At 36.9% G+C, this 19348-nt stretch overlaps 4 protein-coding genes across 6 annotated transcripts; 2 read left to right on the top strand and 2 right to left on the bottom strand.

The window, feature by feature from the left end:
- Positions 1-4353: 4353 nt before the first annotated feature.
- On the top strand, positions 4354-7619 carry LOC108364989 (uncharacterized protein DDB_G0284459). 3 transcript variants are annotated; one of them, XM_017618877.1, is made up of 5 exons: positions 4354-4518; positions 4980-5172; positions 5249-5577; positions 5638-6991; positions 7050-7619. In XM_017618877.1, the coding sequence occupies exons 2-5, from the start codon at positions 4992-4994 to the stop codon at positions 7106-7108; spliced, it is 1923 nt and encodes a 640-aa protein (XP_017474366.1). In that variant the 5' UTR covers positions 4354-4518; positions 4980-4991; the 3' UTR covers positions 7109-7619. The 3 variants fall into 3 exon arrangements, with proteins under 3 accessions (XP_017474366.1, XP_017474367.1, XP_017474368.1); XM_017618878.1 differs by lacking the exon at positions 4354-4518 and having other exon boundaries at positions 4827-5172; positions 5638-6027; positions 6172-6991; XM_017618879.1 differs by lacking the exon at positions 4354-4518 and having other exon boundaries at positions 4828-5172; positions 5638-5883; positions 6172-6991.
- A 2360-nt stretch (positions 7620-9979) lies between these two features.
- On the bottom strand, positions 9980-12411 carry LOC108364988 (uncharacterized). The gene is made up of 2 exons (XM_017618876.1): positions 10956-12411; positions 9980-10882 (listed from the first exon to the last, which is right to left on the bottom strand). The coding sequence occupies exons 1-2, from the start codon at positions 12273-12275 to the stop codon at positions 10250-10252; spliced, it is 1953 nt and encodes a 650-aa protein (XP_017474365.1). The 5' UTR covers positions 12276-12411; the 3' UTR covers positions 9980-10249.
- An 841-nt stretch (positions 12412-13252) lies between these two features.
- LOC108364987 (putative nuclease HARBI1) lies at positions 13253-15919 on the top strand. Its single transcript, XM_017618875.1, has 4 exons — positions 13253-13640; positions 14014-14455; positions 14515-14659; positions 14713-15919. The coding sequence occupies exons 1-4, from the start codon at positions 13522-13524 to the stop codon at positions 15096-15098; spliced, it is 1092 nt and encodes a 363-aa protein (XP_017474364.1). The 5' UTR covers positions 13253-13521; the 3' UTR covers positions 15099-15919.
- An 88-nt stretch (positions 15920-16007) lies between these two features.
- Positions 16008-19132, bottom strand: bor (ATPase family AAA domain containing bor). The gene is made up of 7 exons (XM_017618874.1): positions 18712-19132; positions 18384-18538; positions 18212-18324; positions 17943-18149; positions 17050-17874; positions 16686-16884; positions 16008-16620 (listed from the first exon to the last, which is right to left on the bottom strand). Exons 1-7 carry the CDS (start codon positions 18917-18919, stop codon positions 16555-16557), a joined length of 1773 nt encoding a protein of 590 aa, XP_017474363.1. The 5' UTR covers positions 18920-19132; the 3' UTR covers positions 16008-16554.
- Between the last annotated feature and the right edge of the window lie 216 nt (positions 19133-19348).

The following is a 19348-nucleotide window of genomic DNA, read 5'->3' as shown; positions in this document are numbered from 1 at the left end:
CATCATATGTACACCGATGGCCAAAATGGAACGCGGAGTTGGAGCAGGTATTTACTCTGAGTCACTCGGAGTAAAAAGATCAATTCATCTGCCCGATTTCGCGAGTGTCTTCCAAGCAGAAGTATTCGCTATAGCCGAAGGCTGCCGTCTCTTAGAACGTAGTGGATTGCGTCACGGCGAGNTCATCTGCCCGATTTCGCGAGTGTCTTCCAAGCAGAAGTATTCGCTATAGCCGAAGGCTGCCGTCTCTTAGAACGTAGTGGATTGCGTCACGGCGAGCGAGTAGCCATTTTCTCAGATAGCCAGGCGGCCATTAAGGCCTTAGCGTCTTTTACAAGGTCGAAACTAATCAAGGAGTGTAGGACACTGTTAAATACAGTAAGTCGTCAACTAGATTTAGATTTAGTTTGGGTCCCTGGTCATAGTAACGAGGCTGCAGACGAGTTAGCCAGAGAGGGTTCCGCATTGGTGTCGATCGAGGACCGGATCTCACCCCCAATTGGAACCTTATATAGACATATTTCTCCACAATCTCCGGAAGTCGGATCAAAGATGGCGCACCGTGGCAGGCTGACGTTTATCCAAACTATTGTGGCCTGCGTACAGCCCTGAGAGAACACACAACCTACTAAGGAAACACAGATCTGACGTTGCTAGGCTTGTTGCGACTCTTACTCGGCATTTGCCGATTGGTACCCACGCGAGAAGGCTGGGAATCGCCTACAACGACTTCTGTAGAAGCTGCAGAGATGAGAACGAGCAGGAAACAGTAGAACACCTGCTTTGCAAATGTCCAGCTCTAATGAGGAGCAGAAAAACCATGCTAGGAGCATATGAGTTCACATCGTTACGAGAGCTATCTAATGTAAGTCTCCACAACATACTCAACTTCATCAACCACGCCGGCTGGTTCTAACATACTCATTCGAGGTATATGGTATCAAAATGGCACTTAGCTGCTACTTGGGCGTAATAGTTTTCCGCCACCATTCTAACCTAGCCTATATTACATGCAAATTTCATTTAATAGTTTCCTTATGTGACAACTCTCAGGCAACGTCAAGTATGCATAACAGAACTATTACAGTCCCTAAGCGTGGCCGAACGCCGCTTACGCACAAATGTGCTCTCTGCGAAAGGTGTTAGCCCCTCTTCTTCGGCAACACAGAAAGANTACATGCAAATTTCATTTAATAGTTTCCTTATGTGACAACTCTCAGGCAACGTCAAGTATGCATAACAGAACTATTACAGTCCCTAAGCGTGGCCGAACGCCGCTTACGCACAAATGTGCTCTCTGCGAAAGGTGTTAGCCCCTCTTCTTCGGCAACACAGAAAGAAGAGTTTAGTGAGGTTTATAATCCCTAATGCCGAAGGCCGCCTACGCATAAAGGTGTTCTCTGCAAAAGGTATTCAGCCCCGCTTCTTCGGCAATACAGAAAGGAGAATTCGACTTAGTGGTTATAATCTTGTTGCAAAAAATCCAAATTTTTTCTATTTTCAAACAGCTCCCAAGGAGATGTGAGGGGTGAGGGGGGGTAGGGGTGACTTTCATATAGCGTGGTTCATCCTCTTTCGTCTAGACGGGTTTGGGAGGTCACGGCCCTCTCAGTCCGCCCCCGCACCCACCTCAAAACCATTGTACAAATAACTAAACANGGGGGGGTAGGGGTGACTTTCATATAGCGTGGTTCATCCTCTTTCGTCTAGACGGGTTTGGGAGGTCACGGCCCTGTCAGTCCGCCCCCGCACCCACCTCAAAACCATTGTACAAATAACTAAACATTTCCCAGCGTTCAAATCACTGAATAAAATAATAATCAATAGATGGCTTATATATATAATTAACCATTGGCTGCTTTTCTTTATTTATTCTGAACGTTTGGAATAAAATTTTTTGTTTACTTATTCTTTAGAACGTTCCTGATGATATGTTAGCGTATATTTCAAACGCATTCTGTTTATTTTGGCTGTGAAATGGGATTATCTGGAATGTATAAAGAAACGCAGCCATTATGTATTTAAAATCCATTAAAGTAGAAACTTTCCAAATTGATTTTTTTGTTTTCTAGCTACACATTTTCATGTCTATATACAAGAATGATAGAATACATTCATTCATGTATTCTCTCAATCGTGGTCTATATACATATCGTCGCCTGGGTAAAAGATTGTCGTACGTACGCACGTACGTATGACGCTTACGACAATCTTTTACCCATGCGTCGATATATATGTACATACTTACATTGCGGTTGCTGCAAATGTTTAAGTCGAAGACTTTATTGGATAAGGAGAATCGGTTAATCGGAGATAACACAAAACACTTGACGGCACTACCACTTCCTTTACACGTGGAATTTTAAACAAAATTTTGGGTCTGCACTTAATTTATTCTTTTTAAATCACTTCACTCACATTTAATAAGTACCCTAACTTAGTAAAAATTGCAACACATTCGCCGACAACTCAACGCGTTTCAATTCTTTGCAAAACTGTGCAGATATTTTTGACGAACAGATCATATTTTTGACATTTTCTTATCAGTATTTTCGTACGAAAAAAATTCAGAGCTGCCAATCGGAAAAATATTATTACAGTAAACCCAAGGCATATTGAACAGGACAAGCAAATATGGCGCATATTCATAGTCATATTTAGTACTCAACTAACAGGTCTATTCTGCACGCTACCGAAGATTTTGTAACCGGAAATTTTTATTACCAAAAAATGTTACCAGTTCTTGTCGCCGCGATTCTAGGAACGTTGGTAATGCAGTTAAAATATTCAGCAATTCAGCTATGAAGAATTGTGCAAATTCTGGCATTGCATATTTCACGGGGCAATACTTTGTTACCAGCTTATGAGATGGTAACAAAATTTACCGGTTACAAGAGTACACAGAATGCGAAAAGGGTTTAAAAATTGACAGGAACTTTATTTACCGGTTACAAACTTTTTATTAATAGCGCAGAATAGACCTGTAAGTCGAAACTATTCTAACAGGTCTATTCTGCGCTGGTAATAAAGAGTTTGTAACCGGTAAATAAAGTTATTGTCAATTTTTAAACCTTTTTCGCATTCTGTGTACTCTTGTAACCGGTAAGTTTTGTTGCCATCTCATAAGCTGGTAACAAAGTATTGCCCCGTGAAATATGCAATGCCAGAATTTGCACAATTCTTCATAGCTGAATTGCTGAATATTTTAACTGCATTACCAACGTACCTAGAATCGCGGTGACAAGAACTGGTAAAATTTTTTGGTAATACAATTTTCCGGTTACAAAATCTTTGGTAACGTGACTAACAGGTCTATTCTGCGCTGATAATAAAAAGTTTGTAACCGGTAAATAAAGTTATTGTCAATTTTTAAACCTTTTTCGCATTCTGTGTACTCTTGTAACCGGTAAGTTTTGTTGCCATCTCATAAGCTGGTAACAAATTATTAAAGCAAAACTCGAGAAAAACTACTTTAAAGTTTTGAATTTACATATACCCCCTTGGTAAAAATTAATGCATGTTTTGTTCTAGTGAGATACTGGTAATCCCTATAGCTATGAGCGGTAGTTTCTGCATACTCAACACAAAATTTATATTTTTTGGATTATTACAGCATTGAAGTAAATGAGCGATGTTTATAATTACATATGTACATACATGCATATGTATATGGTAATATATTATTAACTTCAAAATTGTGTGTACAGTGATTGATTTTAAACATTTTCGATGTTTTTCATGTTAAATATTTTTTGTTGATTGTTTATTAAAATATTGGTTATGTTTTAACAAACGACATATGTATCGTTGCTCGAATAAAGAAACAGTGTAAATGCCACATGCACTATTATTCGATAATTGCACCATTGGATAGATAATCCTTTAATCTATTAGAAAAAACTTTAGTTTTCTTAAATATCTCTTTGGCTCACTGATTTATTCCCGAAAAACGAAATTGTGTTTGTAGGGTTTGTAATGGTTTATAAAAACTTCCAATTCGTTTTTCATAAAACTATACTTTTCATATTACACTATTTCATTATTCCAGCGACGATATAAGACTTATTTCAAACAAAATTTCAATATTCACAATCGATTATGCTACTATATCAGAAAGCAAAAGTTGATTAGTTGGGTTGGAGTGTGTGGTACGCCGTAAACTTTTATTTTTATCTCCATGAAATGCATGCAATTGCTGGGGAATGTAAAAACTGAGTTTTAGGTTTTTGGAAACACCGATCTTACACTGCTTCTCTGTTTTAAACGTTCTCTGCCACAACCAAATATATATGACTTTGATGATACTTTGCGAACACCCTTACTGCATATTTTAGGCGTTTAAAGTTCCCAGTGGCAGCATTCCCAGGGGCCCGTGAACGACCAAGTGGCAACATTATTATCATTTTTCATATCTTGTTTTACGCGATACCAAAAGAGAAGACCGCAAATATTTCCCAACAAATTTCCAAAATATTGGCCAAAATTGCTAATTGGAAAGAAGAAAAACCCGCCAGGAACATNACTTATTTCAAACAAAATTTCAATATTCACAATCGATTATGCTACTATATCAGAAAGCAAAAGTTGATTAGTTGGGTTGGAGTGTGTGGTACGCCGTAAACTTTTATTTTTATCTCCATGAAATGCATGCAATTGCTGGGGAATGTAAAAACTGAGTTTTAGGTTTTTGGAAACACCGATCTTACACTGCTTCTCTGTTTTAAACGTTCTCTGCCACAACCAAATATGTATGACTTTGATGATACTTTGCGAACACCCTTACTGCATATTTTAGGCGTTTAAAGTTCCCAGTGGCAGCATTCCCAGGGGCCCGTGAACGACCAAGTGGCAACATTATTATCATTTTTCATATCTTGTTTTACGCGATACCAAAAGAGAAGACCGCAAATATTTCCCAACAAATTTCCAAAATATTGGCCAAAATTGCTAATTGGAAAGAAGAAAAACCCGCCAGGAACATCTCCAGAAGTATGACTGGCACAAGATTTGCTCGCACAGGCCGCTGCCGGTTTTTTGTGTGCTTGGCTGTCCTGACCGTGATGCTGTGCATGGTGGCGATTTTTCACAGCTCGCAGCAGCAACTAGATGAGACACGCGAGCAACGTTTGCGTTGTGAAAGACAGCAGGAGCAGTTGAATGAGCAACTTCAGAGTAAGTCGATAAGTATAAACGGGCCAAGCTTCATATATGTATGTTTGTATATATATTTTTTTCGACATGCACATAGATATGGCGGAACAAAAATACAATCAGCAAAAAACGTTGGAACAGGAACGAAATGAACAGATGGAAGCTCGCCATAATCTTGAGCAAAAACTTAAGGAGCTGACGATACTGCGTACAAATGAGCAAATGGATGTACGTGTACGTTATGATAAGTTGCAGCAGACCCACAAATTGTTAAAAAGTGAGCATAACGAATTAGTTGCTGGGTGTCAAAAAAGCAAAAAGCAGTTACTAGAAAATACCAACGGTCTGGAAAAGAAATTACAATCTGTGCGTTCAGAAGCTGACAAAGAAAAAAACGTACTTAATGGGGAGATTACTTTGTGGCGGGTAAGAATGCGTGTTTTACTTCAAAAAAGGTTATTAATATATCATAAATAAAAACTTTAGGAAAAATATAACGCCATTCTAGCCGAAAAAGAACGGATGGAGATCTTGCTCGATGCTGCTGGCGCAAAGACCGAGATGCAAAGCAAAATAATGCAATTAGAGCACAAGATTGCAGAATATCAACAACATTGTGATTACAAACCGGAAATCACAAGTCATAACGATAAGCCACTGAGCCCACCAAATACTGCCCGCAATACAAGTACACAACCTCGTGTTGAGAAATCCTTTAGTGAACAAGTGCGCGTGAGTCCCGGTCTATATCACATCGATATTAAGCTAACTAACAAAACGCAAAACATTGCTTCTTCGCATGCGAATCAAAGTATTTCAGCTACTAACAATACAGAATTTACATCTAAATCCGACGCTGATGGTACTGATCCAAAGGCGAGTAAAAATCAGAATGTAGATTTGAAAGCTGGTAGCGATATTGTTGCTGGTGGTGTAGGGGTAGATGGTGTTGGAGGCTTCATGCCTTATCTCTCCCGTAGTAATCGGAGTTTAATACTTAATTCCGTTGAAAATTTTCAGATTTTGTCAAAACCAATCGAGAAACTAGGCGATGGGGGTGACGGTTATGTCATTGCCCAAATACGACAGCCTCCTGCCAACCAATCTGCTGCCTCGGTTGGAAGCAAAGCAATATCGCCGTTAAGTCCACCCCGTAAAACGGGCACAACTGAGGCATCAAAATCCGAACATCATGTACTGGAGGCAAATGCGCCAGTGAAACAGACAAATAGCTCATCGACTACCAGTAGCGGCTTGCCACCATTACCTATGCCACCAAACCCTCGCAAATTACCAGAAAACGTGGCGCCCATACCAGCTAATTTTGATTTGCTTTTGAAAGATGATCGTGGTGGTCAAAAGGCAGACAATGCGAAAGAAACAGATGTAGATGCAGCAGAGGAGGTGCAAAAAAACGATAATGATGAAGCCAATAACAATCGCTATGCCAACGCCATAAACGACATGGAACCGAAAGCATCTAACAAAGAAGCGGTTTTTGCAGCTGCCAATGCGGCGAACGAGGACTCTGGTGCTCATGAAATTAAAGACAATGATTTTATGAACGACCAAAATTTCAACTTGCCAGCCAATGAAGATAATAACTTCTTCGATGGTGGTGGTAAAAATGAAGCAGCGGGAAACGCTGGCGAGAAGACGAAAGGTGATGAGAATGACGATGATGAAGGGCTTGCTGGTGCGGTAGATGCTGGCGATATAGCAGTTAAAAACCAAAACTTGTTGGATACCAATAATTTAAACAACGAAGTTGTTGGTGACCAGGGCAAGGAATTCCCCGATGAACTACGTTTAGAAGAAAACAATGAGGAAGATGAAGATGGTGATATAAACAAAAAATTAGAAAAATAGCGTTTAATTTTTATGTTCATTATTTCCAGAGGATGATTATTCGAATCCAGCAGCTCGTCAACAGGGTGAACAAGCAATTAGAAATTAAAGGAGCTCTACCAGTTCAATAGCTGTTAAATGAATAATATTTAAAATGTGTAAAGCAGCACATACACTTGCACGTAAGAAGTATGAAGGGCGAAGTAACATAAAAAAAATATTTCGCTTGTACGCACTTAACCAAACTAACATTTGAACATTCAGATTCACATACATACATTTATATGCTATCAATAAAATGCTGTTGGCTGCATGTTGGAAAAAATTCCCATTAAACAAAGCAGAAAAAATTATAATGGATGAGGAAAAAACAAAACTTACTGGAAAACGCTTCCATTAGAAATCCCTCCAAAGTGCGGAACAGTAACTGTATTCGAAATATCACGACGCTTCAAAAATAAAAGTACTGCAGTAATAAAAGTTAAAATTATTAATATAAATACCATGCATATAGTCGCATACATGCATTCATCCTTAAACCTATATGTATACTAACAACGGTTTTGAACCTTTGACTAGATTTGAATTTAAACTTGATTGAATTCCAAAATGTCAAAATACAAAGCATCAGTCTCTTTGCATTCCTTTCCCCTTTCATCTATTTTTATGAATTTCTGTGATAACATTCAAAGGTTCTACAAAAATTTAAGTCTGTACTCGCCCAAGGTGCCCAAAAAAACCCTTTTGCTTTTTATATATCGTTTCCTTAATTCACAAAGGCCCTAATAAACAAATTTTTAGTTTTACAGCAAAAGTAAAAAACTTCATAAAAAGAGATTCAAAAACGGACTTTTCAAAAAGTGGCATGTAACTGGGTTTTTTTTTTGGTACTAACACATTAAAATTTTGATTGAAGGTGTATTTTAATACCACTGAACAAAATCTGAGAAAACGCAGTTTCGAAAAAAGTGTTGGTTAGGTAGGGCCTTTGTGATAATACATGTATATACATGCGTATCACCAGTGCAATTAAATTTGTCGTATTAGTATTGCAATTTGCAGAATATTGATAAGCAAGTGTAGTGATGATATGTCCATATGTATATATATATAAGGCAGTCTAAATTCACGTTCATACATATACCCCGTGTCGATATTATAAATGCACCACATATTGACATGTTTTCACTTTTTGTATTTATTTAATTTAATTTTAATTATTTTCTTTACGAAAATATAGTTAATTTTTAACAAAAGCCGTATGAATCCAAGTTTCAAACTTTGAAAAAATCAACTCGTAAAACATTTAAAATTTTTAATTAGGTTTCGTAGAAAGATTTTGAGTGCAGTTTGTATCCCATTCAATTTTTGTACTTTTAATTTTGTCATTATTTTTAAGGGTGTGCATTTTCTCCATATAAATCATGTAAATCATGGATTGCACTTTATTCCACTAAAATATCTAATTAATAAACTTGAAATTTTTACGCAAGTGTTAATTTTTTTTTTATTGTACAAAGTTTAAAACTTGGCTTTATACGGCTTTGAACTATATTTTAATAAAAANATGTTAATTTTTTTTTATTGTAGAAAGTTTAAAACTTGGCTTTATACGGCTTTGAACTATATTTTAATAAAAAATAACTAAAATTAAATAACAGAAAAATATAAACTGTTAAAACTTGCCAATATGTGATGGGTTTATAATTTTTACACATGGTGTGTATGTATACATATATTAGGCGAACGTATATAAAGCATTATTTTATGTCTAGTTTAAGTTTAAATTATATTTAAAATTAATGCTATATTGCATTTAGAATTTTCTATTTTTTTATGTTTTATTAAAAAAAGTATGTTATTTTTTAAAGTGCAATTCGTTTGTCCCAAGATTCCTCTTTAGTCGTCTATTGAATTTTGTATACTAATTGTCATTTTGTAAGCAGATATACATAAGTATTTAAGCGTGCTCTATACTGAATTAAAAATCACTTTAGTAATTAAGAAAAACACTTATTTTTTTGTAATTGTATGTTTTTAATTTTAAATATCGAATAAAACAAGACGTACATTTTGTTTTATTCCCCTTTAAAACTTGTTAACACAGCATAATTCAATAATTGAATCATGGTTTACATTACGATTTCAAATTGCGAATGAACAAAAGATGGAAAAGATAGTAAACAGAAGAAATTATTTTCAGAGTACAAAATAGGGATTGTCGACTAATTTCATAATGCCCGGGACGTGAGGTATTACGCAATTCAGAAAATCTTCCTTAAATACGTGGCATAAATGTAGAATACCTACAATTCTCAAATTAAAAAAATTCATATTGGGATCGATGGAGATCATTGAGGTGAGCGTATATTTTTTTTGGGAAACAACAACTACAACAATTGTTAAAGGTCAAATTTCAAATTAAGCCTTTTTTTATATTAACATTTCTCGAAAACCTCTTCAAGGTTTTGGAAAATTTTGATGTCATTTAATAGTGACTTTAATTCTCTTTAATTTGATATACATTAGGGCGGGTCGATTTAAAAATCGCTCATTGCTCTGTGAAAATCGTATTCTAGGGATCAAAATAAGAAACTTTGCCGAAGGAACCATACCTCTAAAACGAATTCTGATGTCCCCCAATTTGGGTCGAACTTTTGGGTAGGGGCAAATTTTGAAAAATCCCACTTTGACCCATTTAGAGTGCTCCAATCGAGTCCAAATGTATGACCGACCCCCACTAACTTTGGACGGCCGATCCACCCATGCCAGTGGCACACCCCCTGGAACTCCCCTGGGGGGTTCCCCATACAATCATTTCAAAAAATCACCATTTTTGGCCTTGGCATGAAAAAATCAGCTAAATTGCTATGTTTTTTCTTTATTTTTATTTATTTATTTATAATAATATTTATTATTTATTTATAATAATATCTATTTTTTCTCTTAAGAAATTTATTTAGTCAGAACATATGTAAATGAAAAAATTAATTTAAGTGAGTTATAGAAAAGAAACTAAAAAAAATTATTGTTTGAAGTCTTTTTTACTTTCAAGTCTGGGCAATTTCGCACGGCTCTCTAATGTCGTCGCCATAACAGCCTCTACATTTTCCGGTATAACCCGTTTGGAAACGCTAGCTAGCAATTGAACATGTCGTTCCGTTCCTTGTATGTGTGATGGAATTTTTGGATCATTAAACGGTGGATCATCTTGATTTAAATATTCTTTCAATGTATCGTACGGAATGCTTCACGTGAATGGTGGTTCAAATACGATATTTATATCATTCAAATTGATCATTTCCGTATAACTTGTGCAATTAAAGTTTATATCTGGTTTTTTATAAACTCTAAGTTCCATTGGCTCGTCAACATCGGTTCGATAGCGTAGAATTTTCTTGATGGCACAGTCGCGCTTTTCTTTGCTATCATCAAACAACATTGATAACAAGATATTTTCCGAATGCGCATAATATGAATTATCTTTAATTACTTGATTGACAATTTTGCGTAAACGAGGTTCTAGAAATCGTGACCAACCAATGAACTTGAAAAATAATGCACTGCCGTACACGACAGAGCTGTAATACTTGATATTGAAGTACATTGGCACATAACATTTAATTATAAATTCAACCAGAATTCTTAAATTTGCATCTGGATTTTCCGTTGTCACATATAATCGCAATAATCTAGCGGCCTTGGTGAGCCACCGAGAATGTACAATTTTCCCTGGTTTGATGTTAGCCAGATCCACCGGAACCACGCCGCTAGAAATTGCATGGGCCATGTCGTATAAGTACTTCGAATCGGTGGAAAATTCAATTTTTTCTGGAGCAGGGGGCATATTTTGCAACTCAATTTTCTGGAAGCCGTCCACCACCTGAAAATATATAATAATAAAATAATTAAAAATGGTTGACAATTATAATAAATGAGTGATAGCAATAACTTACCGGAAGAGTTTCACAAGTTTCGATTTGACGGCTCAGTTTTCCGGTTGCCGATCTTGGTCCAGTGCTGGTTGATTTATCCAAAGCTTCAAACAAATGCCGAAACGGAAGTTCGTTGAAGTGTAGAAGGCAAACGAACCAATGCAATGGTCTTTTTAACAGCAATTCGAATCGTCGTATAATTCCACCGTGTGGGCCAGTGTTTGTTGGCTCACCGTCAGTGCATATTCCAATTAATGCATCCAGTGATATATTTTTATCGTTGAAAAAACCATTTAATTTGGTTGTTTTGTATTCAGCGGTTTCATGTTCCAGTCTTACGTAACCAATCAATTCAGAATTGGGTTCTCTCAAAATAACAAGATGAGGTTCTTTTACCATCCTAGTATGATACTTCTCATCAATTTTATCTATCGTTAAAGTATCATCTTTTCTGCCATCGAATGAAAACGCTAACAAATTGGTATCATCTAACCGTTTGCGAAGCACTTCTTGTCTGCATTTCTCTTTTTCTCTGCGAACTTTCGATTTATCCATGATGAGAGGTTTCCCATGCTTATCTTTAATTTTAAAATCTTGCAAAAGAGCGGTTCCCAATGCTGATGCTACTCTGTCAGGCACACCAAATCTGTCACATACCAAGGCAAAGTTAAAACAATCGTATCTCTCTGTGTATTGTGAACTTGTGCTTCTATCCATATCTTCTTGAACCGGTGGCGGTGCGTATGTTGAATCATCGGGATCTTGGTATGTTGGCATTGATGACATAGACGTTGCTCCTTGCTCTTCAGTTTCCATCACAAATGCATCCATTGTTAGTCTTCTCTGATTATGTTGATCGTGCATGAACTCTTTGAGGCGTTCGGGAACCCAGCCGCATGCACATGGAGCTGCCTTCAAATCGCATTTACATGTTCCAATGTAAAAAATTGTTTCCAGAGATTTTACATACTCTGTAAATTGTTGGGTGTTGTTTCTTCTCTTGATTTGCTCTTGATACTTGTCAAGCAATTTATTCAATTTATTAAATACACTTTTTTTCAGCATTATTTCCATACCAAGTTTTTCCCAAATTCCAATCAACTTATCTTGTACTTGAATAGTGAATGATTTATGGGAAAACTTTTTTTGTTCTGTTTTAGCACGTTCGCTTAAGTAAAAATAATATCTCAAGATATCCAGATGGGTTGGTAAATTAAGATCAGTTAAATCAGTAGACACACCAAAAACAGTAACATCATGCTTGGGTATATGACTCATTGGGTTTTCGATAGTTGTTGATGTAGTTGCTTCATCTTGCGGTGTAGAGGATGGTGGATTCATTGTAAACTTTTTGATTTGGAATGGTCACTTCACTTATTATTTTTTTTGAAATTGTAATGAGGTATATCGATTTACTATATTTTGTTGGATTTTATTTAAGGCACGTTGTACACTGTTCGGTGCTTCTTAAAAAGTACCCAAAACCGGAAGTTGGTTTCCATTACATGTATTGTATGGTTGCCATATTACATTATACATAATTAATATAATACATGGTTGCCATCTCACCTACATACATACGTATACATCATTGATATAATACCATGTTTTCATACAATATGAAACGTATTGCAATTATTCACTACAACTCGGCCTAACCTGACTATCAATCGACCTCGATTGATCTAATTATTGAGACTCATTTAGGTATTCATAATCTGAACAGCAATCACTTAACACTAAATCATCTGTATTACTTTCCACTATATATGTATATTATATGTATATAAAAAAAAGGTGGTCAGAGCCTGTTCTTCGCAGCACTGAAATATAATTCTACTTTGTGAGGGTTATAATCTATAAGCGCGGCCGAAGGCCGCCTACGCCGAAAGGTGTATATGGATATATGTATATATGTATGTATGTATATGTATAAGGAGTATATGTATATATGGATATATGTATATATGTATGTATGTATTTGTATAAGGAGTATATGTATATATGGATATTATATATATGTATATTATACATATATAAAAAAAAGGTGGTCAGGGCCTGTTCTTCGCAGCACTGAAATAGAATTCTACTTTGTGAGGGTTATAATCTATAACCGCGGCCGAAGGCCGCCTACGCCGAAAGGTGTTCTCTGCAAAAGGTGTTCAGCGCCTTTGCTGCAGGCCGCCATTTTAGAAAGGAGTTCTGCGCAGAAATACTTCGGCTTCTTTTTATGGCATTGCAGAAAGGAGAATTCTACTTAGGCCCCTATTGCGAGTGTCGACTGGCAGTGTGATTCAAAAAGTGATTCATGCATTCTATCGTTCTTGGTCAGCCATTTTTTGCAGGGTAGGCGCTGGAGCAAATAAATTTAAAAAAATCGAGAATTGACAGTGAAAAGTCGACTTCCTCAAACTTCCATTCGACTTTCAAGAGCAAAAAAAAACCATTTGACTTTCCCATTCCTATTGTAAGCAATTTTATTTGATTTGATACAAGTCGAATTAATAAATTCGCCTTAATTTGATACATTTTTGGGCTGAGTGGCATTTTATAACTCAAAAAAAGGAAATAATACATTTTTGTAAAAATGTTTTTTATATCTGATACCAGCTCAAGTTCTAGCGATGAAACTAATAAAAATGAGCTGAAGGTGCAAAGAAAAGTTATTAGACAAAAATCAAATATATTTAATTTAACCGATCATAAGTAAGTACATACTATAATTTATGTGCCATGATATGTCTAAACCGACCAATATTAAATTGGAGCTTTAAATATTCTACATTTACAGTAATATTTCTGTGGTCGTTTGGAGCAGGGGCTTATGTCGAAAAGCTGGCTTTAGTATAATGTGGCAATCGCAGCAAATGATGGCGTATGAGATTTGCTAGCACGAAGCCGTTGAAGAACTTTTGGCAAATAAACATTGAGAAATAGTTCCGATACTAGCAAGTCAATATTCTTATTAAGTATCATCAAAAAATTCCTTGTCGTTTAAAGGATAAAGGGAATGCCGCATTATACTAAAGCCAGCTTCCCGACATAAGCTACCATTCCATACGAACACATTTTATTCCAGATTCGAAAGCTATTTTCGACTTAATAAAACAGCCTTCAAATATGTATTGGGAAAAATACGACCGAAAATGAAAGTAGGAATACGTTCAACGTCGGTTTCCAATACAATAAAATTGGCAGCAACATTGGGATTTCTAGCGCAGGGTTCTTACCAATTAAATGTTGGGAACAACTTCAACCTTGGTCTCTCTCAGCCAACAGTCTGCTCCATTCTGTCTGAAACACTTACTGTCTTGGAAGACATCGTTTGTCCACTATGGATAAAATTTAATATGACAAATGATGAACAAGTAATAATTAAAAGGGAATTTCTTGAAAAGACGGGATTTCCTGGTGTCATTGGATGCGTGGCAGGTACCCACATAAAAATTTTGGCGCCGAAAAAACAAGACCAGCCTCTTTATTGTAATAGGAAAGGCTTTTTCAGTTTAAATGCCATGGTTGTAGGTATAAAAGAATATATGTTATATTTTACCTAAAAAAAATAACAAAAATTATTTAGATTTGCGATCATAAAATGCGTATACGGTATCTTGATGCTCGACATGCAGGTTCAGCAAGTGACTCACTAATTTGGAATGTAAGTGACGCGAGAAGTATGTTGCGCGATAGATGCGAAGCTGGTGAGCGGAATTGTTGGCTTTTAGGTAAACGTCAACGTTAAGGTAACTGTAAAGCTAAATTTAAACTTTAAAAACAGGTGATGCAGGTTATCCCCTAGAACCATATCTCATGGCGCCATATCGCTCAGCTGCAGAAGGAAGTTTAGAAGCTGTTTTCAATAAGAAACACGCAAGGGCCAGAAATATAGTAGGTCAAACTATTGGAGTACTAAAGAATCGATTTCGTTGTTTGCTTGGTAATCGACCACTTCATTACAAGCCAGCTAAAGCAACAAAAATTGCTAATGTTTGTGCAGCACTTCATAACATTTGTATTGAGTTTGGTTCAGATATTGCAATGGAAGAAATAAGCGATGGAGAACATGTCCAAATAAATTTTGATAGTAATGAAGATGCAGAAAACACGCAAAACACAGAAGCTTTACAAATAAGAGAACAAATTAAATGCAATTTTGTTGAATAAAGATCAGTCTTTTCAATTTGAATTAAATAAGAATCAGTCTTATTTTTTTTAATCTGACAAATACTAAACAAAAAAAAAGACGTGAAAACAATCTTTGACCAACAATGTTTGTACTTCCCAAAAGAATCTTCGGGATTAACGCCGATTTCTAATTTCTATAGGCTAGTCGCAAGTTCCGTCGGAAGTGAATTGCAAACTTGCCTGAACAAAATTTAAATTCAATTACATAAACCTTTATTTCCAAGAAGAAAACAATTGTCATTTGAAATCGACCGATTCTCCCTAGCTAATACAAATTTTGTGTCGAAAACAGCCGGTTTTTATCGGAAACAGCAATGCCAATACTGATTTTTAAGGCCCCTATTATGATTCACAACTTTAAAGATAGTTTAGTTGTAAGCTGTAAATTGGTATTGTGAGACACAACTCAACTCAACTTTGAAACCATAGTTGTGTGTTAGTTGTCTAGCACTAGCATCCTCAGGCTAATCGGTAAAACACAATTCGTAACTGATTTACACTTTTTTGCTTTTAATTATTTGAATATCGTTAAAATAACATAATCGGCCCTATGCTGAATATCGTCATCGTCATCGTCGACGATAGTCAACGCATCAGTAACATGGCTGACGATGGCTGTATCGTCACTTTTACTGACGGTGATGATATTCAACATAGGGCGGAATATTATGAAAATAACAAAATTTCTATCGAATTTCCGACTTCTTCCAATGGCTACAGTCAAAACAGAACACAGTTGTAAACGACAATAGCAATAAATAGTTCAGTTGTATACGAGTTGAGTTGTAAACCATAATAGGGGACTAAAATTGGATGCCGATTGGTGTTGGTACCGAAACCCATAAAAGGCATTATTTTCCCACCAGCAAAACAATTACAAATAACTGATTTATATTAATGTCTGTACATACATACATATGTGTGTACATATATTTAAATTTTCCTTATTTATAACTTTCAAACAAAGTCAACATTCCAATATAGAGATAACAAAAATTAAAGGTCAAGAAGCGATACATGCGTACATACATATGTCTTACCCAATGCCTCAAGCAGAAGTTTAATATAAAATTCTCTCAGTCTTGATACGCATTTAGGTAATGAATATATGTTTTGCATCTCAGAAACATAACTGCAAATGCCATGAGCTCTGTGCCACAACTTTCAGGCACAAATTTAAATGCAGTAAAATTTTTGAAAATGTGCTTAACAAGCGTTCCACAGAGTTAGGGCTTGCGATAAGTGGCTGTCGTTAATCTATTTACTTATTTGGTATCTTTATGGATAATAAAAAAAATTTAAATTATATTTTAAAAATGCTAGCACGCTCAATCAACTGCACTCATCCCATGCTTCTGTCCAATAAAAACGGGTTTATAAGTTGTTGCCCGGCTTTGTTCAGGAATACAATTGTTTACAAGCTAGTCGTAGGAAATTATGTGCCTTTTCCACCAGTTATTGTTTTGTGGTCACTACGCTCCTGTTCTGACAACCAAGCCATCTGCAAAAAAAAAGGTAAATGTGTGAAGAGAAATGTAATAATATACGAATTGAATATAGACCTACCTTTTGCTTGTGTTGGTGAGCCGCAGCATGACAGCGATCCAAAACCATTTTCTCGGTCAATACACCATCTTCGGAAGCATAAACTGCCGCTTGCCAGGCCACTCCCAATTTTGAGATTTCACGGCCAGACATGCCCTCACAAATGTCCGCCATTTTCGTACAAGTAGAACCGTAATCGAATTGATCCAATTTGAAACGTCTGAAGGGACATGCATTTAATCATTACCAACGTTATCAATTTTAAAATAGTAGTGAAATTAAATTTGTAAAGGCAATATAAAATCATTACCAAATTCTCTTATTAAAATAAAAAGAAATTAGGTTGCTCTCGACTACCTATTTTGAGAGGATAAAAACTACTTACTTGCGTCCCTCGGCAGCTGGCTGTAGCACGTACTTGTCGAAATACAGTCGCAACAAGCGCTCACGCTCCTCCAAACCAGGCAGTGAAAACTCAACCATCTCATCGAGGCGATCGTTGATGGCGTAATCGAATTGTTCCGGGGTATTAGAAGCTAAAACCAACATAAATTTTTCATTTTGTTCGGAGGTACGATATAGGAACGCGTTGAGGGCAGCACGCAAGTCTTCGGAAATATGTTCCGATGAACGTTTGCGCAAAAACGCATCAGCTTCGTCAACGAATAGCAACAGACCGCGACGACTTGTCTGCGACCAATCGAAAACTTTGTGTATTGCAGTAACACCTTCCTTGCCCATGGGCGCAACATCACCACCGGTCATGATGGCATAGTCCATGCCTGAATGTGCAGCCAAACGTTTAGCGAACATAGTTTTACCAGTGCCGGGTGGACCATGCATCAATACGTTGCGATACATGCCCCTATTGACACGCGTATTTTTCGTCGCAATAGCAATATCACGCAGGCGCTCCTCCAACTTGGGATTTAATATTACTCCTTTCAGTGCATCCGTTGGTTTGGACCGAAGTTTTTGCACATACTTTATTGGATGCTGTATAGCATCAAGGAATGCGAAACGCGATGTCTCTCCAACCAATGTGGGTTTACCGATGCGTGCTTCGACGTAACGTGATGTTACACCGGTTGCTCCTTTCGCAGCATAGACACCCAATGCAAGCAGAGATAAGCCTCCAGCTGCAGTCAAAACTTTGTCCCAATCGGTAAGCATGGCTTCGACTCCGGCTCCAACCACTGTTCCGGCAGTGCTGCAATAAAAAAGAACGGTACAATTTAAATGTATTAACAAACTAAACATTTCTCTGATCATCCTTACCGTATGCCTTCAAGCACTGTAGTGCGGTGTTCTTGTGCCTTCAAACGTATTTGTTCTAGATTAATATCCCGATTTTCGCGATCAACCTTCGCTTTGACTCGCATTTCATGTTCAAGCAACTTGAGACGATTTTTTTCCTTCATTTCAATTTCATGCTCAATGGTCTGACGGCGCATAGCTTCCTGCCGAGCTACACTTTCTTCTTGCCTAGCAATTTAATGAAACATATTTTACATATACAAACATACATATCTGTGGTTGTCACTTACTTCCTTAAGTTTTCCTCCTGTACGCGCTGTTGCTGTGCCAACTGTTCTTCGTAACGCTTTCGGGCCAGTTGATCCTGGTACTGGGCACGTAACTGCTGTTGCTTGGTTTCTTCCTACAATTTTATAAAATTTTGTATAGTCAATATAAAAACAAATTGATGTATCTACTTACAACAAGTGTTTTGCGTCGTTCTTCATGGTCAATGCGTTTCTGCTCGACCTTAGCTTGCTCAATATGCGCTTCATACTCTTTGACCTTTAGCTGGTATTCCTGCTGCCTTGTCAACTCCTGCATTTTGGATAATTCCAAAGCTTCGCGGGCATGTTCTGTGCAAGCGTATTTATATTTAATAAATTTTAACACGTGAAATTAGTCGTACTTATCCATATACACATATGTATTTATGTGGTACGCACAATTATGAATACGGAGTGTTAATATTGTGGTTATGCAACTCGGGCATACAAAATAAATACTCCTTGAATGGAGCAGAACTTACTTGAACTTTCTAGTTGCTTAGCAGCTTGAGCAGCTCGTTCCAGTGCCGAAGAGTCGAAACGATAGGCTTCCATAGCCTTGCGCTCAGCCTTGCTCAGCTGGGCATCTCCGCTGCGGTCCCCAGCAGTTTTACCTTCGGGGTCACCACCCTCAACACTTAAAGGTTCCTGAGGTTGTTGAGTTCTATTTCGACCGAGAAGCCACGACATTTTTTTGGTTTGCTTTTATTTTTATTTACGCGCTATTTATGCCAAGTGAAGTAATAATGGAAAATTTTTTTCCACCGGTTATGCGCTCTGCTGGTCGAAGAAGAATTAAAAACGTGATATTTACGGCGAATTCTTGTTCTTGTTATGAAATTAGTCCAAAATGATCAGCTGAGTCAAAAAGTTATGAAATGAAATCCGCTTAGAGATGGACCAAAGCGGCCTATACACACCGTACAAATTCACTTATCGTTCAATCAAGTGAATGCCCCTGATTCAATAATACAAGGTTCGATAAACTGACAGTTGTCTCTCTCGCACCGCTCCCTTAGCATTGGCACCGTGTTGCTTCTTTGCAAATTTACATGGGAACAGTGTAGCTTTGTTTGAAATAAAAGTATAAGCTTATGTGCAATATGTTTATTTGTATAT

The sequence above is a fragment of the Rhagoletis zephyria genome, unplaced genomic scaffold, assembly GCF_001687245.7.
Source record: "Rhagoletis zephyria isolate East Lansing unplaced genomic scaffold, Rhagoletis_zephyria_1.1 Rzeph_scaffold_01734, whole genome shotgun sequence".
In the NCBI taxonomy this organism is placed as follows: domain Eukaryota; kingdom Metazoa; phylum Arthropoda; class Insecta; order Diptera; family Tephritidae; genus Rhagoletis; species Rhagoletis zephyria.
Note: the sequence above shows the minus strand (reverse complement) of the source record. Positions and strands in the feature narration are given on the sequence as shown.